The sequence below is a fragment of the Pollachius pollachius genome (assembly GCF_949987615.1).
Source record: "Pollachius pollachius genome assembly, chromosome: 13".
Classification (NCBI taxonomy): domain Eukaryota; kingdom Metazoa; phylum Chordata; class Actinopteri; order Gadiformes; family Gadidae; genus Pollachius; species Pollachius pollachius.
The window spans coordinates 11,883,498-11,909,346 of record NC_136946.1 but is presented as its reverse complement, the minus strand read 5'-3'; the positions used below and the strand labels follow the sequence as shown (position 1 = coordinate 11,909,346).

Sequence of the window (25,849 nt, the reverse complement as noted above, 5' to 3'; positions counted from 1 at the left end):
TTGTTGGTTAACTCATGCTACTAGAAATAATAAACTTGTTTGTTTAATCAATCCTGTTTTTCCTCCGTTTTAGATGACCTTTGTAATCCGTTTCTTAAAAGGTCATGACATCGCATTATCACTTTAAGAACCACCAGAATGAAGGGCATTGGTCTACATGTCTGTTGACGCATCATAAGGGGGTGTGACCCGGAGCAGTGTCATGTCACACATTTACATCTCAGATTCCCCTGTTCCCAATTGGTTGGAACAGAGCGATCCGTCAGGGTCGTACATATTTAGTGCAGGAGAGAGTGTGGTTCATCATAAACAAGGACTATAACAAATAAAATACTGTCTGGAGAAAATGACCCAATCCTGAGCGCTCGCAGATTAATGCAGGAAAATGATCTCAAAGCATGTTTGCAAAACAACGACATCTTACTAGTTTGAACCAGTTTTTCATTGATGGTTGCACCCTTCCTCTGCCGATAAACAAAACAGAATCCCCATATTGTCGACAGCTACATAAAGCACTTTGAAGCTTTTACCAGGAGTGCTGAGTTTGCCTTCCTTTTCCTCTTGGCTGTGTCTTTGTCGAATGTTACACAAACACACACACACACACACACACACACACTCGTTTGCACTTCCACATGCGTTTGTGCTGCAGCTTCAGCTGTTTCTGTGTTAACTCATGACTTGAGTTAGTGTCATGAAAGTTGTACTTGACTGTGTGTGTGTGTGTGTGTGTGTGTGTGTGTGTGTGTGTGTGTGTGTCTCTCTGTCTGTCTGTCATCAGGGCACTCAAGTTTTGAACTGAGTTCAGAGTGAGATGTTGTCGGCCGCGGGGGGGGGGGGGGGGGTATATTAATATGTGACTGCATACAAATGTGTCCACAGAGATGGTGACTTATGTATGATGGTAAGCATTATTGGCCTTTAACACTTATATTCAGAAACAACACTGCCTCAAAAGGATATTGGCCTAAGCAACACCAGTAGAGGCATATACTTTTCCCTGAACTTTGAACATTGCAAACGTGAAAAAACTTAATTATATATTCGTGTGGCATTCAGTACAATGCTTAAAATATATCTGTGGCATTCAGTAGGCCAATGCTGTGGTAAAGTGTAAAGTATGACCAAGTGTTTCTTTCTGTTCAATAGATAGAACTTTCAATCAATCCCCTGTATGAGAAATCTGTCAATGTTTGTCCCTATAAAACAATAATGGTAAAATAATAAATACAAAACATGACGGTAACTCTAAAGTCAAACCGTCCAATCTGAAGGCTCTACTTAACCAATCCCCCTACTCACTTCCACCAATGCAAAGCGAACAGAACTGAGTAGGGGAGGGCGTAGCCTAACTAGTTTGTGACCGACCAAGAGGAACGCAACGCAAATTCAATGTGAACATGTATGAGGCTTTAATAAAATCCCGGACGATTTTGAAATTCCGCCCCGGACACTTTTTTTTTTTAAAGTGTCTCAAAAAGAGGGCATGTCTGGGCAAAATAGGACGTCTGGTCACCCTACGTACGGGGAACCCATTTGATTCCTACCTGTTCCGCTGTAAAATAGCGGCGCGAGTTGGTGGGCGCTATCCTGGTAATTTCTCTGCGTGAGAAATACGAAGTGTGACGTGTGAGCGTGTGCATGGGTTGAATTGCGTGTGTCTCACGCCGAATGCGTGAGACTTGAGAGCCCTGCTGTCATAGTTCATAGGACATCGGTCTATAACACAGGACATAGGTATATAACACTATAGTATAGTACAAATAGTGCAAATATGAATATTGTATAAAATACTGCAGAATAAAGTAAATTGCACATTTCAACTTGTGGTCGGTATGATGCTGACACCTAGTGGTTAGTTGAAGTTTCACAACTCAATATCTTCGTGATTCAGCTTTTTCTTTTACTCCTTATTTTACTACCGTTGTATTTCAATATATATAACGGTTTATATCTTTCAGGACTATGGGAGGATACAAATATATGGATTATGACTAAAGTGACTACTGGTTTATAGATGATACTACAAACATCGACTGACTGGCAAAATCACGTGATTGGGGTCACATGATCTGTGACTTATGACCGACAACATACGCCTCGTGGTTATGACCTGTCTTGTCTTTTATGATTATTACTCAATTTAAGCAGTTCGGCAGGAGATGCCAGTTTCAATACACCTATATTAACACGGGTATATTTGGATAGCAGGTGGTTTCGTCGGATGTGTTTGTCTTTTCTGATTTTGTGATTCATAAAGATCTCGCGATGTGGTGTTATTGTGTTGCAGCTGTCCTTCTGTTTACTGTAATAGGTAAGAGACCATGTTCCTTTGGACACTGAATGACTGTGTTAAAACATGTTCACCACACTGATTCTGCATTATTTTTCATCAAAGTTGGTCGGATACTGATATTTACACGCGTGGTTATCGAAATGCTCAAATAAATAACAACTGTAAAACCAGTTTAAGCCATGTGTTTCTGCATGTTGTCCTATGTAGTCGTGCGACCTCCTCACATGATTTACGATGTTTACGGTCAATTGGGTTTATTGACTACTTCGGCTATTAATGGGGTTAAGCTCACTCTTCTTCGTCATAAATCTAAGTGACTACTGTAGTATAAGCCTAAATCACACGCCAGGGAACAATGGGATTCCCTTAGCCCTCAAACCCTCAACCCTTTGTCTCAAGGCACAGAAGGAAAAGCAGTCCTCTCGCCTCCAGAGTTTGGAAAGACTTATCACGTTCAAGGTAAAAAGTGAATTACCACACAGTTACTGTTGAATTGTCTCCGCTTTGTTGTGTACCTTTACTAAAGCGTTTGTGTCTTTCACAGGAGTGATCTCGCTTCCCTATGCTGAAATAAAGGAACCTTTTGAGGCATGGTTTGACACAGCAGGGAAGTCAAGCCGCATAGACTATTACTATGGTAAGAACACTTCATCTGCAGAATTAAATTCCCCTTGTAAAATATCCTTATGAGAACTGAAACCTCAGTGTCCGATCCTTTTTTATAGACTTTGGTCACACCAAAGTCTATGACATAACGCTGACTAGTGGAACTCAATGAAGAAAAATAAAGCTTAACAAGGAGTAGACTATAGCTCTACTGATCCCCTATCACATATTAAGGCTTATTATCTAAATGTTACTTAATTCCTCCAGTTTTAAATCCCAAGCTTGTTAATCTATGTGTTCCTACCTGGTTGGCTTTGAGCTGTATTGCAACTGTTGTCGAGTCTGTATATTCTTTATTGCAATTTTTTGATAAACAAAAAGTTAAGTTTTTCAAAACCATGGCTGACCTTCTTGTCCAATCACCAGGACAAGTGCGCACGTACCAGCTGGCGACCCAGCAGCCCTCAGGCGTGTCCTACAAGATCACCCCCGAGACCACGGAGGAAGAGCTCAACGTCATGAAGTGCTTCCAGGTCAACGGCACCAAGGACGAGCCCGTCTCCCCCCAGGGAGCGCTGCCCGACCTCCAGGGCTTCCAGGTGCGTTGAGACGTCCGGTTCTCAGGAGGACATGCTTGAGGTCCAATGTGTGATGAAAAAGTGACAGCGGACTCAGCAAAAGAGGAGTACCTCTGGAAAAATAGAGTGCTACACGAATAAGTAAAAAACAAACAAAAAACAGAGTTCAGAGAGGCTAAATAGATAGATAGTGTTACGTATTTTAAGCACATGGGCTACCATACATAGCCACTAGGAAGTAGGATCGAACACATAAGCCGTAATTACCATACATAGCCACTAGGAAGTAGGATCGAACACATAAGCTGTAATTACTATACATAGCCACAAGGGGGGCAGGACCTGACATATAAGCTGCAATAACTATTCCAGCCACAGATGGCAGCACCTTTAGACAGGTGAGGAGGGCGGAGCCAATACGACACATAGGCCAAGCCTACTCTGTATTAAAGCAGGGCCTGGAGCCAACGAAATCAGAAACATCCGGCAGTCCATACTAGGGAGTTAGATACAGAGGCCTGCTGTTGGTTGCTCACACGCGTGTCCATACAATTCCCCTCCTTTTGCTTCATAGTTACCATACCAAAATACTTTAACAAATAAAGTGAGTTAAAAGCGATCCGAATTAGATTACTTTCTTCAAGAACGCAACAATAGATAGAATCATTTGTTATTAGTGAATAATACTTACACTAATGGGCTAAGCTAGTTCTGGTGGGACACTCTAGTCATGCGCCCTCTGTCAGCTGACGGCTAACACTGGCCAATCGAACTCGCCTAAACTGACTGGCAATCAAATTAATACCTTCCATCTCACACACACCCTCATGAAGTTGAGTATGCTGAGCAGAATTTCACCCTTTACCACAACAGCCTCCACCTTGTTTGGTTCTGCTCTGTATCGCATATAACCTAAACAGTCGGTTAAGATATCTGATGTACCCAATGGGTATGCTGTTTGTATTACGTATCTGCCATCTGTATTGAGGTCATTCTTAAAATTCTTAAAACCAAACTAAATTGTATTACCATTTCATGCAATTAAATGTATGAAAGTATGACAAGATTGATTCCTGAAATGAGTCAGTCCATGGGATGTTGGCTTCAGATGTTCTGAATAAGTGTCCCACTCCGTCCTGTTCTGTCCTCTCTTCTTTTAGTTCCTGAGGATGGAGTACTACTTGGGGTCCCTGTGCGAGGTGTGGCAGAACGTCACCACGGTGGGCTACAAGAAGAACACCTACACCCTGTGGGTGTCCCGGGCCGAGGCCCCCCAGGACCCCGCCGTGCCCCTCCACTACGAGATGATGGGCTATGACACGCTGCTGGGCTCCCACTACGACAAGTACCTGGTGGACTACAACGAGTTCAGCCCCAAAGTGGACCCCAAGGTCTTCTCTCTGCCCGAAGGTGTGAGCTAAGCTCTGATTGGTTCCCCCCCCCCCCCCCCCCCATATCATTGGAGTAGTCTGATATTGGTGTATGGAGACCGTGGCGATTGTTACTGTAATTGACAGGAATTAGTAACTGACTTCACTTGAAGGCTAGCTTTTATCTAAATATCTCTCTCGCACTCTTTCTTTCTCTCTTGTTCTCTTTTAGCTATAAATAAACACTACACAATCCTCCGCAGAAACACACACACACACACACACACACACACACACACGGCTGGCCTTGGAGTTACGGTGTTTTTTCTATGAATACGATGGTCACTTGCACCTCATGCACCTTTCCCGTCTCCAGGTATGAGCTGTGGGGCGTTCCCAGGACCCGGCCTGGAGCATCACCTGCTGGCCAATCCCATGAAGGATCTGATCCACCCGCCGGCCACAGGCCACGCCTCCCGCATGTTCGGCCACTTCAAGGACAAGTTCCAGCGTCGCTATGACGACGAGCGGGAGCACCACAAGAGGGAGCATGCTTTTGTTCACAACCTGAGGTGGGCGCCATGTCGGTTCCGCACATCACCGCCGAAACAAATCCTTGTTTTGTTTAAAGGATTCTTAGTCCTCGTGGTTTAAACATGTAGGTCTAGGTGTCTTATCGGTCCAGCCTATGGTTTTGGTTTCGGGTCCCTTACCGTTTCCTTATTGTTTTTTAGTGCTTCCATTTTAGGATGTGACTCGGCCAAGTCACGGGGCCTAATTCCCATTGGACACAACCAAAACGTTTGCATCCTCTACATATTTTATATTTCAGCTGACTCAATTGTTCAGCAGTCATGCAAAAAAGGTTTATACATGTTAGGGAAGTCAAGTTTGGATATTCATGGTCAATTGATTTGTCTAGCAGCCAAATATTTCCATTCATCGAATGTTCCAATAAAATGATTGTGCATTTAACTCAGGGGGGGCCAAATTCTTCCCAGTGGAGGGCCAAAATGTAATCGTGGGGAGGCTCGTGGGCCAAAATTTAAATTTTTCAGTATATTTAGTCAAACATGTGGGAGGCGGCTGAACAGGATAGGGGCTCAACAGCGCCACCCTACCATCAATGTATCACAATGTTATTCTAGGGTCAGGAATGGAAGTGCACCAATAAATAATATTCAATGAGAGCGAGCGCAGATTCCGAGCGCTGATGGCGGAAAACAATAATATATACAGTGGGTAAGGCGCGGGCCAAATAAAATCGGTCCCAAATTGGGCAGCCCTGATTTAACTAATGCAACTTAACCGTGAAGCTAGTCCATAAGAATGCCACTCCTCCTCTTGCTCCTCCAGGTACGTTCACTCTACGAACCGAGCGGGCCTGTCCTTCTCCCTGGCGCTGAACCCACTCTCGGACCGCACCGTGACTGAGCTGGCCACCATGAGGGGCCGGAGACACGGCAAGACCCCCAACAGGGGACTTCCCTTCCCATCCAGCATGTATGATGGGGTGCAGGTCCCAGACTCCCTGGACTGGAGGCTTTATGGTGTGTGTGTGTGTGTGTCTGTGTCTGTGTGTTTTGTGTCGGAAATGACTTCATTTTAACTCTGCTAATAATTGAACTAAAGATTGATAATATTAAATTTAAATAAATTCCCCTATGGGGACTCAATGCTCTAATTAAACTAGTTGTAATATTACTTCATCTTTAAATGTCATCACTTTAACCATAGTTAAATACATCCATTGAAAGATGTTTCCCCGTTTGATGCACTGTGTTCTTGAATGACAGTGCTCTCGTTAACCTTCACATAAAACACACACATTGTTATGTTCTTCAGTTGAAATGGGGCCTACTGTTTTGCAGGTGCTGTGACGCCAGTGAAGGACCAGGCCATCTGCGGTTCCTGCTGGAGCTTTTCCACCACTGGGGCAATAGAGGGCGCTCTCTTCATGAAGGTGAGAAAACACACCCAGCCTCCTGCCGTCCATTCAGGTTTATATCACAGGGAACTGAAACGAGGGGCCAGTTATGTATATACTGTGCATGCATAATGGGGGTTCTACGATATCTATGCGAGCCAATGCACAAACCTGGTCTGGGTTCATATTCTTAAATCAACATGAACATATTAGCCTAGTGTATATATATATATATATATATATATATATATATATATACAGGGTGCGATTTGTGAAAAAACCAGAGGGGGGATAATTTTGAGAAACATTTTAAAATGTTTCAAAATGAAGACGGACCCTGTGTATTTTGGTTGTTAATTATTACGATGTAATGGTGAAAATACTTTGGGTGGGGGGGATAATTTTTATCCCCACCGAGGATAAAAATAATTCAGCAGAGGGTAGGACGTGTAAACCAGAGGGGGGGATAATCCCCACCATCCCCACCGGCAAATCGCACCCTTTATATATATCTATATATATATATATATATATATATATATATATTACTGCTAACATTACTATTGTGTTACTATTATGTTTTGTTTTTCTTAAAAAAAAAAAAATCTATATATATCATAGTAACATTAGTAATAAACTAATTCCGTCAGTAATTTCAGTTAAATTAAGCTGTTTATAAGGTGAAGCTGAAGTGAAACCCAAACAAACAAGGAAAAACCCATTCAACCCATTGAGAGGTGTTTCCGCTCCCAGAGCGTACCCCCTGCATCTTGAGTCTAAGTCAACCTTGCTCGGTTCAAACAAGTGCATTCTAGCTGGACGCGGTCAGATTCTCACAAGGAGGCAGTGTATCCCACCGCCTCAAAGGAATTCTTTTGGCACATGTAACCTAGCAACATGATCCAGGCGACGGGTGTCCCGTCTCCGGGTTCCCAACACCCGGAGTGATGGACCCAACACTCTTTCCATTTTTCCGCGCACCTCTTCCCTTTTTTTTGTTACAAATTCCTAATAAGTCATACCACTATGAATACATTATGGTAGTAATGTAGTTTGAGATGTGCGATGCAGTTTTTCTTGTATATATATAATAATGCGATGTAGTTTTTCTTATATATATATATATATATATATTTATATATATATTTATATAATAGCAAATTTAAAAGAGATCGTAAAAACACGACCAATAAGGGTGTGAGAATGTGGGGGAAGAGTCAGAAAGAAAGCTAGCCATGTACGGAGAGGGGCTTGAGCGTCTCCAATGCCAGGTTTGCCTCTTGGCTCCCTTCTTCATGTCAATGTCAGCTCCATCTCTCAGATGTTTAGGCCCTCACAGTGTGAGATCGGCCAGATGTGCCCCTAACCCTAACCGTAACCATAACCCCCCCCCCCTAACCCACCCACCCACCCACCCACCCACACCACTGACCCCCGCTGAAAACTAAGATGTGCATGGAGACGTTTAGAGTTCAAACCTGTTAAACCAGAGGTCTTCAACAGGGGGTCCGCGACCCCTAGGGGGTCCAGAGTGGTACTGCAGGGGGGTCGCGAAAGTTTTGGTTGATTAGACATTTGTATTATATTCCCTTGCAAATTTCTCCACGAATTGAAATGTCTTTAAATACACATTAACATGAATCCAACACACTAGCCGCGTTTACATGTACACTTTTGATCCGATTTCTAATCTGTTCCTATCATGCGATCCGAATACTATATATATGACACAAGAAATTTACAAAAGTGGTAAGCATACGTTCATATGTCTCTCGCGCATTTGGACTAGCTGCAACATTTTTATGTATTTGATTTTAATGAAAGCCCAGCAGGAGAGAGCTTTTCTCTGCCTGCTCCTTCAATTAAGAAGAAGGACAGCAGCGACGTCAGTTTCTCGTCCGGTCTTTATATCTACCCCCTCCTCCGCCGCAAACAATACGTATTTGGATGAGAGTGCGCAGCCAAGACTGTTGGGAGAGAGAGAGTGCTGTTATGTAAGGGATAATGTACAGAATGCCGGTCATTATTGGGAAAATAAGCCATCAGCAGAGAAATAATCTGCCAAAGACGTTGACGTCGCTTAGCAATCGGACACACTGGGGTTGATAATTTACCGGACTACTTGCGGAGTGATGCGAAAGACACTAACAAACATCACTAATTTTCGTTTTCCACATTTGTGTTTTAAATGTCAGTTTGAATAGCTTTTATGCATGATTACATGCAATTGACAGACATTGTTGATCTTGGCAGGTATCAGTTTATTATGTTATGTTAAGTTTATGAATGGCAGTGGCATGGCCACCCTACTCACTGTACCTTGCACATGTTTAAAATAAAAACATGAATATAGGAACCTGTGTATTATTTGAATATCTTAGTATTGAATGCAAAATAACAAGGTACATTTATACATGGCACTATAGGACCAGTTTAATATAACACACAATTTTATACAATATATAAGTAGGGGGTCCCCGCTCCATCTCTCCATCAGTTTGGGGGTCCTTGGCCTGGAAATGTTTAAGAGCCCTGTTTTAAACTTTAAACCGTGGCGGACACTTTATCGCCCTCTGCATCCTGCTCTGAGCTGATCATTGTGGTATTGATGTGCTTCTCCTGTCTCTGAGACAATGGACTCATGAGCTCATTAGAGTGGCAGCGTTAGGGGGAAAAGACTCTTATCTCTTGAAGTTGGAATACCCTTTGTATCGTCTCCGCCCACCCCGCAGCTGCATGTCGCGTCAGGGAACAAGAAGGTGCTTGTCAAGAAAGTGGTCAGTGGCCTTAAGAGACCCACCTGACCCCTCCCTGTAACCTTCGAGCACCATAAACACACAGACACAGGCTGCAACATTCCTAGTGTCTAAAGGCTCCCTTATATCCTCCCACAAACGGCTTAAGGCCCAGACAGGAGGCAACGGGGGTTTTGTTTGGTTACCAACAGAAACCAATACAATTGTTGAGATAGGATAAATGCAAATATTAAACAGCATCAGCCGCCGCACACAATCGAATGGCGTTGTGTCTCTTTATTCAACTAAGAAGGTTCTGTCGTCCCAGTTCCTCAAAATGTACAAGTTGTTCAGAAAACTTGGGCGGTCTATATAAGTGCACGTGTGCGGTTGACTGGCACCTAGGAAAATGTTTGATTGCATCCGCACAATTAATGCTCTCAGTCTGGAGCCCTGTATGTATTCCCTTGACACTATCCTGCAATCGCATAAATCCATAAAAAGAAAGTACCTTACCTGTATACGTAGATATGTATTTGTATCCGTGGATACTTAAGATTGAGTTTGGGAACAGTTAGGGCTGTGGGGCTTTGGGCTTTTACTTGAATTTGGCTCATGTTGTTCGTACCATTTTTTGGGTTATTTCCCCCGGTGTTTCACCAAGCATGAATGCGTTGCATCACGCCACATCGTGTTGCGTCCTGTCTCCTTACGACCTGCTCCTCCGGCCTGGGCCCAGCCTCCAACCTGAGGGCTCTTTTGTTTAGGCTCCCACAGCAGGCGACCATCCCAACACAGCCCCCCTCCCCCATACTGGAAACACCAATGAGCAGGGAGACGTTCAGAATTCCAACCGTTTGAACGTTAAAGCGTATCAGATGTGTCTCAAGGCCCCATCTTCAGCTCACACAAACGGCTTACGGGCCAATAGGAGCGCATATACGGTGTTGTTTGCAAACTAAGATAACAAATGTCTTATGAAATGTTTGTGACACTATCAATATTAATTATATTTAATTAATCCTGTTATGTCTAATCCTTAGACATAAACATCACAGAATTTCGTAGGCTTTTCACAGACTTGTTGAATTTGTTATGCCCTTCAATGCAAAACACAATAAATTTCAAATCAAAAGTCTTTGTGAGTCTTGACAATCTTTCAGCTACATGTGGGGGTCTTCGGATACGCTTTGACATACTTTAAATTGGGCATTTGTTACGGCGGCTTTTGCCCGGTCGTGGTCGTTTTCACCAAGGGTTCAAGTGCGGCTTATGGTAATGCCGTATGGTATGCTAATTACGGAAAATACATTCTACATAGCTATAAATCGGTATCTTTGGATGCTTTCAAATGAGTTTGGGGTGCAACAGCTTTCCTTTTGGCTTTTGTTTGAATTGGACATTTGTTCTGTGTTCAATTTTTTTACGTTACATGTTTAGTCGTTTAACAGGCTGATGTTTTCATCGGCAATCTTCCGAACACACCTGAAGCTCCAACGCGGCTTGTACTCCAAATGTTGCCTCTTTAACTCACCCTTGTATGAACCATGTCGAGGGTCGTCCAGCTTGCTGTTTTCTCTTCCTGGACTATCAACCGCACCTGGTCCATGATCGCAAATTGATGCTCCCGGGAACATGTGGTCTGCGGAGGGACACAGGGTTGTAGTTATATGGGGGGGCTATATAACAACCGTGATTTCATTGTGTATGATATGGGTGTTCTGCCTTATCCCTACGGTGGGGTCAGGGTGCACCCCCGCCAACACCCAACGGTGTAGCACACATTGCAATTTAATGCAGGAATGTGACTTCTAAGGAAGATATCTTTTAACAAGTCTGAAGAGATTTGTGATTCATGCGACTACAACTACTATCTATTCATCATTGAATTATGTGACACCGAACATACGTACTTTCCTGGAAAACCCACCGTTTATGCAAAGAGGGGCGCGTCGACGCGGCACAACAATATACTTCAAGTTTAATTTTGCAGTTTACTGGGCTTCACAAGGGCTCAGTGCAGCAGCTCTCATTGATAATAGGCGGAGGTGTTTTTCTCACGACTAGGATCAAGGCTACGTGAAGCAGCGGGCTAGCAGCAACGAAGCAAGTGTTGACTTTAATTAAGGCTGTCTCCCGAGGCGGGTCATCTGGTTCAAGTCTCATATGACTGAGAATGTTTTGCAGTAGGTTCTGGTCGGGGTGTCACATGACTGTGAATGTTGTTTTTCCTCAGACGGGCCAGCAGCAGGTTCTGTCGCAGCAGATGCTCATCGACTGCTCCTGGGGCTTCGGCAACAACGGCTGCGACGGCGGCGAGGAGTGGCGCGGGTACGAGTGGATCATGAAGCACGGAGGCATCGCCACCACGGAGACCTACGGCGCCTACATGGGCATGGTGAGCCCGCGGCGGGAGGGCGTTGTCAACCCGTTCTTCCGGTTGTTTTGGCTGTAAAGCCGTTCATATCGGTCATAGGGTTCACAGTGAAAGATGATCACATGCATTGTTTTATCTCCTTTTCATCTATAGAACACCATTTCTGATATTGAAACATGATAATTACACGTTTTGCTGCTGGGGTTTTAAGGAGCAAAACGTGTTTAAAGATTTAAAGGTTAAAAAAATGAAAGATGATTGTAGGCTGGTTTTTATCTCCATTTCATGCATCACACATACTCATACAAACACTCTGTACTTGATCCCTTGATTATAACCCTTTCAAGAGCAAAGCTAACCTAAGTAACGTATCTTGTCCGTCCATCTCCTGCCGTCTGGATCCCTGGACAGAACGGCCTCTGCCACCTGAACCAGTCGCAGCTGGTGGCGCGCATCCAGAGCTACACCAACGTCACGTCGGGCAGCGCCGAGGCCCTCAAGCTAGCGCTGTTCAAGAACGGCCCCGTGGCGGTCAGCATCGACGCCTCGCACCGCTCCTTGGTCTTCTACAGCCACGGCGTCTACTACGAGCCCGCCTGCGGTGAGAGGTTCAGAGCTATGAGGCTAAAGCCACGTGCCACTGGTTAGCAATTTATTGAGGATTGGCCTTGAAGGGGACGTAATATACCACCAGTGTTAGACGTCCGTTTGTTTTCAAAACGGCTTGTAAGTGCTAATCACACGCATACCTGGAGGTATAATATGTTACCTTAATGCTTTGTATGTTTGTGTTCTCATTGTATATTGACGTTTTGATGCTTCTGAAGCACTTTGTAACGAAAAGGGCTTTATAATATAATATAATATAATTCTAAAAATGATATACTGTTTTATTATTTACTTATTACAATGTGTAGGATATGACCAGAATGGTAAGCTAATACTATTCTGTTATTACTCGATTACTGTTACTCAAATAGTATTGGCTTAGCTGAAGGCTCAGTTAAGATTCCACATTAACGCAACGCAAGGACCACGCAGACGCTTGGACAGAGCCGTGAACCTGTTTTGGTTCTGCGTCGGGTTTTAGTGAGCAGACCGCCTTGACGCAAGGTTACAATTTTTGGGAGGTGCACATCAGGCCCCTGCGGTGGACGCAAGGAGGTTCCGCAAGGATGTAATGGGTAGTAAACCCCCTTGCGTTGAGTGAACGTGGAACCGTAATCAGGCTAACGGTGCTTCTCTGGTTTCCCAGGCAGCAAAGTGGAGGACCTGAACCACGCGGTGCTGGCGGTGGGCTACGGGACCCTGAAGGATGAGCCGTACTGGCTGGTGAAGAACTCCTGGTCCACCTACTGGGGCAACGACGGCTACGTCCTCATGTCCATGAAGGACAACAACTGCGGAGTCGCCACTGACGCAACCTTCGTCACACTGGCGTAGTCTGGTGCTTGTGTGTGTTGCGTGAGTTGGGTGTTTTTGTACACAGGTACGATATTTCTGAGTCACCCAGTCATACAGACGGACTAGGAATCGAGGTCTTTTGAATGGTGTATTCATAAGGGTATTACGTTGAAGATTAAATTTTGCGTTTGAACATTTTTTACACTTTGATTTTTTTTTGCAGACGCTTTTAGACCTCTTAAGCTCCAGCCTATTTTTAATTGTCTAATTTGTCTAATTAATAGGCTTGGTGTTTGAGTTGTGTTTGGTGTGTGTAAAAATGACTTATATGTGCTTGCAGCGGAGTTTCTCATGTTTAATTTGATATGAATATTTCTACATAATAAGGGCAGTGTTGTAAGCCTTCTGCTGCGAGAGTGATCCCGGTCTTCCCACATCTGGGGAACCTGGAGTTTAAGAGGTTAAGTACATTTTTAGATCAAACACGTCTAGTTTTTCAGTCTGAGCGTCCCTTAATGCTGTAATGGCTCCTAAATGGGTGCAGTGTGCTAAAGCTATCCCACTCAATAAAGCGACAACTCAAAAGGTTTGTGTTTCATGCTCTGTGATACTTTGAATGAGAAAACGATAGCAAGAAATAAAGGGCCTACTTTAATTAATGTTTTTATTTGTACATTTTTTAAGTAAAGTGGGATGTTTTATTTTAACCTGGCTAATGACTAAGTTTTAACCTCTTGACCCTGTGCCTGTTGCGCCATGTGCTCTACCGATCTAGAGACCAACTAACCTTTCCTCCTCAGGGATGTATTGGTGGTCAATCATTTGTGTCTTTCCTTTTTTTTTTTTTTTTACAAAACAAGTTCTGTTAATGAGCGTCCTCTATTTCCTGTGCTGTTATGTGACAAGCTCAATTGCACTACTTCTGCTACTTTAATTAAGTTGGCAATAAAGGCTGGATTGGTTACTATTCAATTGATTGGTTTATTTACCACGTTTTATTTACTATCTTTACAGTTAGCCTACTGCAACGTCTTTATGTGGGCGTACTGAAGCCTACAAGCATCTCAGAATAATCCAACCAAAGGTAACTCCTTGCTATCAAATTGGGAACAACATATTATTTAGTTTTCCTACGCACGCAGAGAAAAATACTTAAAACCGATTTATTTCATATAAAATGTGTAGAATGTTGGTGTATTTTAGTGTCTCTCTGTGTTCACATTTCTTTGTCTAGAAACAGGCCTGTGCCTCTAATACTGACACGAGGAGTTATTTCCAACATTTCGCCTGTTATGTCTCAACAAGGATGAACCAACCTGGTCGTCTGGGACAAAGCAAGGGCCATATACTTTATCGAGAGTGCTTCTGTTCTCTCGTTATTCACATTTTCTTTATTATAATACTCGCCCCAACCCTTTGGTTCGGTGAGAAGGGGGATCGACAGCCAAGGAGCACGTCTGGAGACTGCTCCTCACCGCCTACACTAAGACTATTCCACCTAAATCTGTACCTGTGCTGTATTACATCCTCGAATAAACCATCTATTTGACCCTCTGATCCAACCTATCAAGTTGCTTTGATTTCCACTTCAAGAATTATTACTACGACGAAAAAATACACAACGCTATAGGAACAGTTTAGAAATAAGTTTTTTAATAATAGCTTTTCATTGACATGGTCAAAAGAGAGGTTACATAATCATTTTCAATCGTCTCACATTTTACATTGTTCCTATATGACACTCATTCTAATACGTTACGTGGATGAGCTGATTTAGGAAGATTAAGCTTACCCAAGGAAATACAGATGCAGTTTAACAGGTTTTCTCTTTATTTTACTTTTTTAAATGCAATACCTGAATTGAAATTAAGGACCCAAATACAAAATTACAGTATGCATAATCAAATGGTTGCACGCAGCATGCATTAGAAACTGGACAATTTCAGGTATACTTGGTTAAAAAGTCTGGATAATCTTTGAAAGACATTAAATGATATGCAAAATATAATGGCAAATAAAAAAAAGGTAATCTTGATCTTTCAAGAATCCAGTATGATTGAATTGTATTAGTTCACATTTTAGTAAATTAGGCTGTTTAAAGCTCATATAACTGTTTTTAGTAGTAGAAAAGCATAATAGCCTATTTATGGCCCACAATGATGTGTATTTACCTACTGAAATGTATCAATTAAACGACTAGAAAGCAACAGAAGGCTAAAACAAAGTCTATACACATATATATGTCATTGTAAACATAACTGTATATAACTATATTTTACCAATTAGCTCAAATGTTCTGAGCATCAATTCTTTCATTAGATTATGCCCATAATTCCCATCTTTTGGTTTCTTATTTTTGCATGGTTGCAATGGCATTTCTGTTCATCAATGTTGGGGATTATCCATGCATGCATGTGAAGACTGGCTTGCTAAATGCAGCATTCCTGTTCTTCTTTGCTGGGTATCGATTTGCTGGTATCCTCACATAGTCCAGAGCTGAATGGTGAGGTACTGCAATAGAAAAAACACAGTTAACCATACAGCTTAACCACCAAGCATATGGATGATTAACTCACAATGATTTACAGGATCTTGCTGTGAACTTAACTATATTAACCATGGCAGAGTTTGCATTACCTTTAAGCCAATTATATGCTTACAGCTCCCCGCCTCTAAATGCTTCGTTCACCCAGATTATAGCCAGCCATCGGATTTTAGATTATTCATCTAAAGTCTTATTTGTGAACCTAGTGTTAATCTGGTCAGCAAGCATTATTCAATCAACTGTGAGAATCAATCCACTCATTTGGGTATTGTACTTTAGCTCAGTTTGTCGTTCGGTGGGGGGAGGCGATCAACAAGAGGAGATCAACAAGGGAAGCTGGATTCCTACCTTATTTTTCTATTTTCTATTGTTATATTATATTGTGTTTTATAGATATCTGTAACTTGTTGGCTGCTGCTAGCCTGAGGAGCCAAAACCGAAGAGTTGCACTGCCATGACCCTGATAATTTACCCCCTGGTAATTGCTTTTGTATCAGAGTGGCACTAATCGAGGATCCATAATAGGGACAGTATGTACCTGTACAGACACTTTCACACCTTTTAAAGAAAAAACACTTCTCAGTGAGAACAGATCCCCGCCTCCAGCTCCACAATACCTCGAAATGCTGGTTCACACAGATTTAACTACCGCCAGACCTTCAACAATAAACGTATCTGATTTGTGGGAGTAGTCAAACACAGATGATAGAGAACTCACTAGGCGCTTGTGTCACAGTTCTCGGCGTCTTCCACGGTGTCAGGTAGTGGTCTGCCGGCGGTCTCTGGCAGGGCCATGCACAGAGCGGCTCCCAGCAAGGGCGTGGCCCCGAAGATAAGCAGGGGCGCGACCGGACTATGGATGTGCAGCAGGTTAATGAGGGGGGCCAGCACCCCGCCTATCCGCGCAAACACACCGCACATGCCGATACCTGTTTGGCTGTGGATACACGTGTGCACACACACACACACACACACACACACACACACATACACACACACACACACACATAATTACATTAATTATGTGGCCAGAGACAGCCAAAGACATTGAAATAGGCAGCCACAGACATGGAAACAGGCAGCCACAGACGCCACAGAAGCCACCCTATGCATGCACACGAAACACATTCACACATAAACCCAATTAAAAAGACTTACTAAAACATGCACATTTGGTAGTGCTTAAAGCTTACGCCTACCGGAGAACTGTGGGGAATAACTCGGCTGTGTAGATGTAGATAACGCAGAAGGAGGCCGTGATGCCAAACTTCCCCGCCAGGGCGAGACCGGTGATGATGTTGGGTTGGTCTAGGGAACGAAGACAGCCGAAAATACAATAATCACATCTCAATGATGAAGTCGTTTTTCAAGCACAAGTCCCCCCGTGAATTTAACGGCTTCTCCTGAAGCTTCAATCTACAAATTGGCATCTTTTCTATCAGTGGAGCGGGCCCAAACATCTGCTTCGTTCATCTCTAATAGCAGAGGCAGAGTTAGCTCATAGAAACGGCCACAGACATTACATTTTTGGTATTATTATCATTATAAATATTAGTAGTAATATTTGCAGAAGTAGTAGGAGCATTATGAGTAGAACCAGTAGTAGGCTACCAGAGTATAAGTAGTAGTAGCAGCATAACGTATAGGTAATAGCAATAGTAGCGGTAGTATAAGGGTGGTGTGGATGTTATCATTGTTAATATTGTTTACTAATCACAAACAGTATTGATAATAACATTGTAGGTGCGTTATTATTTTGCGCCTATTACAACATAATAACAACATAGTCAACATGTTGACTATTGTCATCCTTTACCCGCAGGGACTGCTAGCATGAGCAGGCAGGCCACCCCCCCGATGGCCAGGAAGCTGCCCTGGGCCAGGCGGCGACTCAGGGGCAGCACCAACAGCACCATGACCCGGGCAGGGATCTCTATCAGCCCGAACGCAAACTGGGTCATGTAGATGTTGCTGCCCAGCCTGGAGACCCCCAGAGACAGGCCGTAGTACACCAGCACATTGACAAACCTGGCGGAATGGGGAGGCAGGGTGGAAACACACACATGACGAGACATGTTTTACACTGTGTATGGATTTGTCGATTTGTTGTTGTGCTTGACGATTTCTGTTTTATTTTTGATGTGTTGGTTGGTGTTATTTTTTCCACCCAAATGGAAACACGCAGGTCACAATCAGGTGTGTGACATTTCTCCACAGGTCACACACCCCCCCCCCCGCCACACACACACACACACACACACACACACACACACACACACACACACAAATACACGTGTTCACACACACACACACACACACACACACACACACACACACACACACACATACACACGTGTCCACAAACACACACACAGACGCACACATACACACACACACACACACAAAGTTTTGTTGTTGCATGTTTTGCTTCTTTTAGATTGTTACCACAAATAGAAGAGGATGATGACCATCTTCCTCAACTGAGGTGTTCGCATGAGATCCAGTGGTGTGTACGTCTGCTTCTTGCCACCGGTCAGAGCCTTGTCGAACTGGTACAAACACACACACACACACACACACACACACACACACACACACACACACACACACACAGAGTAATGAATAAATGCTGGGTTGAGGGATTTATTGTATGAGTCTAATGTTTAAAACATTCCACATGTCACTTACAACCACTCTCCAATGTACATTAACCTTTATTACCTCTTACATATTATCCATCTGTTCACATAATTGACCTGTTATGTGACTTTTTTCACACCGTAATTTATTAGGTGTGCACACCTAACTTATTAGGTGTTCACACCTTTATATTAGGCAGGTCTGTACAGATAGCTAAATGGAGCCACAATTTAGCTTATCTAATCTGCCCTTCTCACCTTGCACAGGAGGCATACAGTAGAGAAGTGCAGCTACCATTTAGCTCATCTTATCTGCCCTCTCTACCTGTACAGGAGACATCCAGGAGAGAAGTGTAGCCCCAATGTAGCTGATGTAGCTACCTGTATACTTGGCGGTAGTTGGCGGCCGTTGGTCAGGGCGGCCTTGCGCAGAAGAACCATGGCCTCGTCGGTGCGACCCTTGGTCAGCAGCCAGCGGGCAGACTCAGGAATCACCCTGAGGAGCAGACAGGCAGGGAGAAAGAAGGATAAAGTTGTGGACTGGAGACAGGTTTTATTTTTAAAGGTAGTGATTTAAGTTCTGAAGTGATTATTTTGTGACGGTTGCAATTGTTTCTCACCATATGTACCAGATGAGAAGGAAACCGGGTACAGATATAGCCAGCTGTAAATGTCTCCAGTCTCGCAGCAGGTAGGCTAGACCTGCTAGTGACATGACGCCAAAGCTAAAGGCAAAGTCAGTGGCTATGGGGGCAAGCACGCGGCGCTCGGTACACGTCCACTCAGTACCTTTGGGGAGTGAAGGACAGATAGGTATGTATTATTATTTGGCCTGGGAAGCCCCTTGAGACTGTTACTTTGATGAAGGGCTATACAAATACAAAGTGAACTGAATGGAGAAAAGTGGAGAGGAGAGGGGAGTGGAGAGAGGAGAGAGGAGAAAAGAGGAGAGGAGAGGAGAGAGGAGAGGGGAGGAGATGGGAGAGGAGAGGAGAGGGGAGAGAGCAGAGGAGAGGGAAAGGTGAGGGAGAGGAGATGGGAGAGGAGAGGAGAGGAGAGGAGAGGAGAGAGAGGAGAGGAGAGGGAAAGGTGAGGGAGAGGAGAGGGGACAGGAGAGGAGAGGGGAGAGGAGATGGGAGAGGAGAGAGGAGAGGGGAGGGGAGAGAGAGGAGAGGAGAGGAGAGGAGAGGAGAGGAGAGGAGAGGAGAGGAGAGGAGAGGAGAGGAGAGGAGGGGAGAGGAGAGGAGAGGAGCGGGGAGAGGAGAGGAGAGGGAAAGGTGAGGGAGAGGAGAGGAAAGGGGAGAGGAGAGGTGAGGGAGAGGAGAGGGGAGAGGGGAGAGGAGAGGAGAGGACAGGAGAGGAGAGGAGAGGAGAGGGAAAGGGAGGGGAGAGGAGAGGGGAGAGGAGAGTTAATGGGAGAGAGGAGAGAGGAGTAATGTTGGAGTAAATGAACCAGGTAGGAACAGCGTGAGAAGGGAACAGCACAAGGACTAAAGACTGTGGTGGTGGTTTTAAGCATGATTATTTAGTTAACAGTTAGTTACTTCCGACCAGGTAATTTGATTGGACAAAGGGATTCCATGCTGATATTAACTATACATGTATGACTTTGCTTTACAGGTGTTCTATTAGCCATAAAAGTTAAGAAGTGTGATTATCTTCGGCACTAGGCCTACGCAGAGGTGGAGCCAGACTTTGTGTACATCCGGGGCTTAGCCCAGAGGGGGGTCTGGGGGTCCTCCCCCAAAACAATTTGAATTTCTAAAATGCGATTTCCTGCATTCTAGTCCATTTTAGGGTGACCTGCTGGACATTGGCAAATCCTAAATCTCTGAAATATTAGTGAATTATCATTATCAATTTTATTTTAATTTAAAATAATAATGATGATGCACTGAAGTATTATACATATGCACACAAATAAGTACTACATTGTTTTAGAGGTTTGTCCGCATCTATCACTCTGGTAGAACTCATTTAAAAAGGGGTCAAAGTTCAATGAACGTGGATATGGACGCAAACTGAAAGTAAACAAGACAGTCTAGCACCAGCCACGCATCGGTAACATCGGTAACATGTTGGCTGCTGGTCGAACAGCGAATGCAGCAATGCGATATCTGTACATTTCTTATCTAAATCGTTAATAAAGTTTGAGTTTAAAATAACCGATATGTCAGACATGGATATTTTTTTACCTCTTCATGATATTCAGTGGACCCCAACATTTAATTTAAGGTAACATTTGGTAACACACAACACTGTACAATATTGGCTGAGACAGAATCGCAATCAGAAAAACGGATTTCTGACATTTTGAACAACGCTAGTAATCTATTTTGTGTGAAAGGAGTAATTATCATAGCAGCCTAGCTAGCCGATGAAGGCTATTTAGCACTAGCACCAGCACTACTGCTCCCGGCCAGCGCGCATCAAGGTAATTTCACTGACACATTTGACAGGTCATTGGCAGGGGCTGCTGCTGCTACGGTATCACTGGATGTTGGTTTAGAAAAATAATTTCTAATGTCCATGGTAATGTTTGTTACACACCCTGAGGCTACTTTAACAAGACTGCTGAGAGACGTGAATGGTTAGAAAACGTCACGTTGTCCTGGCAACCGTTCTAAACAACCGAACGAGAGATGGCATTTAAGATTGCTTCCATGTGTTGTTTCTTTCAAAATTAAAATAAATCATTATCAAGAGGTGAAAATCACTACCAGTCGAAACATGGGCCCCGTAGGCCCATGCGCGGAGCTGATATTCAGTGCAACAGCACGACCTCGAGTGTGATATTGCTTAAATAGCAGCAAGGCATATAGCATGGAATTAATTTCTGTATTAAAATACCTATCACAAAGGCATTGATGATGACTCCGGAGATGGTGCTGCCTACTACAAAGCGTAGACACACGTAGAACGGGAAGTTCGGTGCAAAGGCCGCCAAAGAACCAAACACTGTCTGGAGAGCCAGTGCCAAGAGCAGGACGAAACGACGGCCATACCTGAGAGAGATAGAGAGAGAGAGAGAGAGAGAGAGAGAGAGAGAGAGAGAGAGAGAGAGAGAGAGAGAGAGAGAGAGAGAGAGAGAGAGAGAGAGAGAGAGAGAGAGAGAGAGAGAGAGAGAGAGAGAGAGAGAGAGAGAGAGAGAGAGAGAGAGAGAGAGAGAGAGAGAGAGAGAGAAGGTTAGTTTTGTATAAATTCCAACATGATGAACTCTGGAGGGGCAGGAACTACCTGTCAACCAGGTGGTGGTGGGGGGGGGGGGGGGATCGGACAGGTGCATTTTGGTTGAAGGTGAGCTGCATTGTTGCACCAATATGCTCTTTTTCATTTGCAATAAATGAACAACCAATACTGTTTTGCATAGGGTTGATGTCTACCGAGGGAGTTGTTAAGGGTTGTCATGGTAAACACATCACGTGGCCCCCATACCTGTCTGCCATGAACCCGAACACAACAGATCCCACCAACAGCCCGAACATGTAGATGGAGGATGCCAGGCTGTTCAGCCATTCTCTGTCACACACCAGGTCCCACTGGGGGAGAAGGGTTGGTGGAGTGGGGGTGAGAGACAGAAAGAGGAGGGGGGCGGTTCAGGGGGAGGAACTACAACAACCACGACAACAACAACAGCAGCAATAGAGGGTGAGATATGTGGGAGATAAAATGGACACACATTCTCCAACGAAACTCAAAGAATTTGGATTGCATCGTGTCGAATGAGCACACTCTGCGATGCAATGCAATCGACCTTTAAATGTATTTATTCTGCACTTACATTGTCCTTATTTTCTTTTTTTATAATTGTATTTTATTTCATTTTCTTTATTGTAGTCAGGGTGGGTCCTTACCTCGGTGACCACGGTGCTCAGGAAAGTTTCATTGCTGTAGACCCATCCTTGTTCACACGACTGGACACGCACACTCCGGTTGTCCCGGATTATAACAGAGTAACAGGACGAGTGGTCCGGTCCTGGTCCGTCGGCCGGGACCGAAGTGCTGAGGTTCTGGTTGAGGACAAAGGAGGCCGTGTCCAGCAGCGAGTTCCCGTGCTGGGGACAGTGGTGGGGCGGCTGTGCTCCGGTGAACACCGTCACCATCATGTGCCAGGCGAGAATCAGCTGCGGGAAACTGACCCACAAGTACAGGACCTTCTGGTACTTCCCAAATCCCCCGATCAGAGACAAGATGTGGTCGAAATTCATTTTCACAATTAATTGGATAATCAATTAATAAATGCTGATGCTTCCAGACTGCTCCTACACGCGTAATTGGAATGACCCGTTTTGGCGTATAAGAAATCGATAAGGCGCTGCTGAGTTAGGATTCAGCACATGGAAACCAAACCAAATCTCAAGGCTGCTGGTTCAAAACAAAGGTGAACCAGCATATCAGTCATCAATAGATGCGTTGAACGGGTCCGAAAGCTTTTGCGGTGGAGGACTTTATCCCTTTAGCTCTGCAACGAGCCCCGTGCGTCTTAAGGTCTCCTCGAAAGTGCAGTAAGACAAGTGCAACAGCGCACTAGTCCCCTTTTGTCTTCCATGAGACGAGCATTGGCGCTAAACCAACCTATCATCGGCGCTCTGCGCGCTGCCCCCCTCCGCTCTGCGCCCCTCCGCTCTGCGCCCCTGCGCTCTGCGCTCTGCGCTCTGCTAAACCCTGCTGTCCGCTGGCGAGACCTCTCGTCCAGCTTGGCGTTTTCACGTCGTGCATGGCTTATTCCATGTGTTTACAGTGTGATATACAAGCGTTTATGACCGCTGCTGAATTAAATTAGCTCTCCCATGTCAATCATCAATGCACAATGCAACTACCATGCAGGGAAACAACTTGATATTACATGCCATTACATGTTTTTGGTATTTTTACTTTACAGTGTGTAGGCCTATATTCTTTCCAGCATCCCGAAGAATTGGCTATGCACATATCAAGTGAAAGAAATGTAATGGCATTTGCCTGAAGAAGACCCAACAGGGTCGAAACGTTGCTGCTAACCTTTTAATTAATGAATAATATGGGAGCTTAAGCAGTGCTGCGGACATTACATTTCTTTCATTTGGTATTACTTCATTTGTCCTGCACCTGGCCAGAAGTGGGATCTGCACACAGCTACTCTTTGGAACATTGTAAATAGAACAAAAACATAAATAAATAAACATTTTGAGTTATTTATCAGCACATGAACTTGACTACAACATAATGATGTATGTTGACAAAGCAAGTATTTATTTGATATTTTTAAATACGTATTTATGTATTTGTTTTAGGGCTGGGCAACTTAAAGCGGTAATTACGCGTTAACGCCATCTTATTTTAATGCGATTAATACAAATTGACGCATTAATGCACTTTGATTTTGAAAAGTTTTGCCCACAGAATGTCAACATTCATATCAGAAATCATTTTTGTTTTTAGTTCCACTTACTTTACACTAAATAACACTTGCAGTTAGTGAAAGCCTGATTAAAATTGCAGTCGGCCTAAGTGACAGCCTGTTTACAATTCCCAAATCTGTGGCGCTACTTATTTGAATTTTACTACACTTGTAGTAACTGTTGGTTTACAATAATTAACTGCCTGTTTACAATTCCCAAATCTATGGTGTTCCCTAAGTTTCATATTCAACCCACACTGAGTGAGTCAATACAACTCCCTCAAGATCACTTGGTCTAGTTTTTGTTTATTAAGAACATTTGGTATTAATGATGTGTCATTCCATTTGATAATCTCATTTAACTTCAATTGGAGTGGAATTAAAGTATAATTTAAAAAGTGTAAACGAGTTAACTCACTAATACTATGCGATTAAAACATTTAATTTTTGCCCAGCCCTAATTTGTTTATTTATAATGTTTCTATTTATTCATTTTTGTGTGTGTGTGTGTGTGTGTGTGTGTGTGTGTGTGTGTGTGTGTGTGTGTGTGTGTGTGTGTGTGTGTATGCTGTGTTATGAAACGTTTGCATGAAAAAAGGATAACACAAGATGTTGGCTATAAGCAGTAGGCTAATGGGTTTATTGTAATAACACAGCTCTCTCCTGCCCCCGTCTGGTGGTTGGGGCGCACAGATCTGTAGACAGTTTGCTTATTGATTATTATTTAACCATGGCACTGTGTTATGATAACATGTAGCCGTCGTTAACATGCAAAATGTTAATATTTTCTGATATATAATGCACTCACTTAGTTCATTACAATTCATCCGTCCATCTTACAGCCAATACATTCGGTCAAATATTGCTTGATTTCAAATTGTTTAATAAGCTCTCTGGTTCACATGATGACTTGATGATGATGAATTTTCCGAGACCCTTCATTGTGTTATTCAGTCGCCACCGCGCGCGTCTTTCGCGTTTCGATGGAGTCCGTGACGTCACACCCGCTTGGTCCAGTGCCTCTGCTCCGGCGCAGCGGCAGATAGGAAGAGGAGGGCGAGCGATGGCTGAGAGAAAGAGAGTGTCCTGGGTCAGGAGGGACTTCAAGAAATCCAAATGCGACCTTGAACCTATAAAACTGTCCTGGGTCTCCTGTTCAGGTTCCTTGTGAGACAACATAGACCTACTCTCAACGTTATTCACTGCCGGGGCGTCTGTTGTCGCTATCAGGTCGATTCCCTCGGTCTCCATACTGACACCGGACATCTGGATTCTGACATTCTCCACCGGAACACGCTTCGGATCTGTCGCTATTGTGAGTGTGTAGCCTGGGCTATATAGCGCATCACATTGTTTTTAAAAACGGATGCTAACTTGTTCATTCATGTATACATGAGCCATGTGTGAGATCGAACGACGTAGACACGAAGCCAAACTGTCATTATATTGCTATATATGTTCTTGGAAAGGCACGATTCAGGGAAAACCGATCCGCATCTCCGTGACGCTGCGTGGTGATGTAGAGAAGCCACGCCCCTAGCACCGGTCTGCTAGCCCCATAATAACCTGCACGGCGTAGCTGCTGTCTGTCTGCAGGAGGCCTGCTGATCATCAAAGAGATGATCAGCAGGTGCATAGATCTTGCTTTGATCGGATATCGGATATCGTGGCATGGCCCGTAAGGCTATGTTTTAGTTAACCTGTGAACAATAGGGCTAGTTTAATAATATGATAATGGCGTTGGAAGTGACAACGATATGCTATCATAGTCAGTGTAAACTGCATGTACACAACGTGATTATTGTCTTACTATTTATAAAAGCATTAGTGCAGTAGATTGTCCCCGAAGCGAGCTACTGTAGTTGAGATAACGAAAGCCTTTGTCACACTTGGTGTGGCTATCAATTAAGACGTATTATTTATGTGTTTAAATGTGTTTTCTCGAGCAGAAATACTGTAACTCTCTAAACGCGAACATAGAGACATAGTCCT

At 43.8% G+C, this 25,849-nt stretch overlaps 2 protein-coding genes across 2 annotated transcripts; one reads left to right on the top strand and one right to left on the bottom strand.

The window, feature by feature from the left end:
* The first annotated feature begins 2,091 nt into the window (after positions 1-2,091).
* On the top strand, positions 2,092-14,260 carry LOC307084559 (digestive cysteine proteinase 1). The gene is made up of 11 exons (XM_079748989.1): positions 2,092-2,314; positions 2,696-2,755; positions 2,841-2,933; positions 3,329-3,501; positions 4,641-4,890; positions 5,227-5,422; positions 6,207-6,400; positions 6,722-6,813; positions 11,749-11,910; positions 12,301-12,490; positions 13,145-14,260. Exons 1-11 carry the CDS (start codon positions 2,269-2,271, stop codon positions 13,330-13,332), a joined length of 1,644 nt encoding a protein of 547 aa, XP_079605115.1. The 5' UTR covers positions 2,092-2,268; the 3' UTR covers positions 13,333-14,260.
* A 1,404-nt stretch (positions 14,261-15,664) lies between these two features.
* Positions 15,665-22,825, bottom strand: LOC307084692 (solute carrier family 22 member 13). Its single transcript, XM_079749164.1, has 10 exons — positions 22,332-22,825; positions 21,913-22,016; positions 21,328-21,482; positions 19,098-19,266; positions 18,859-18,973; positions 18,284-18,387; positions 17,655-17,866; positions 17,038-17,146; positions 16,557-16,775; positions 15,665-15,804 (listed from the first exon to the last, which is right to left on the bottom strand). Exons 1-10 carry the CDS (start codon positions 22,683-22,685, stop codon positions 15,723-15,725), a joined length of 1,623 nt encoding a protein of 540 aa, XP_079605290.1. The 5' UTR covers positions 22,686-22,825; the 3' UTR covers positions 15,665-15,722.
* Positions 22,826-25,849: the final 3,024 nt, after the last annotated feature.

Bases quoted from the DNA above. Each gene is read 5' to 3' on its own strand.
- LOC307084559 (XM_079748989.1), top strand. From the start codon at position 2,269: ATGTGGTGTTATTGTGTTGCAGCTGTCCTTCTGTTTACTGTAATAG. The intron at 4,891-5,226 runs GTGTGAGCTAAG...TCCCGTCTCCAG, and splicing joins GGTCTTCTCTCTGCCCGAAG to GTATGAGCTGTGGGGCGTTC. The intron at 5,423-6,206 runs GTGGGCGCCATG...TTGCTCCTCCAG, and splicing joins GCTTTTGTTCACAACCTGAG to GTACGTTCACTCTACGAACC.
- LOC307084692 (XM_079749164.1), bottom strand. From the start codon at position 22,685: ATGAATTTCGACCACATCTTGTCTCTGATCGGGGGATTTGGGAAGTAC. The intron at 21,483-21,912 runs GTATGGGGGCCA...TATCTCTCTCAG, and splicing joins TTCGGGTTCATGGCAGACAG to GTATGGCCGTCGTTTCGTCC. The intron at 16,776-17,037 runs GTAGGCGTAAGC...GTGTATCCACAG, and splicing joins TTATTCCCCACAGTTCTCCG to CCAAACAGGTATCGGCATGT.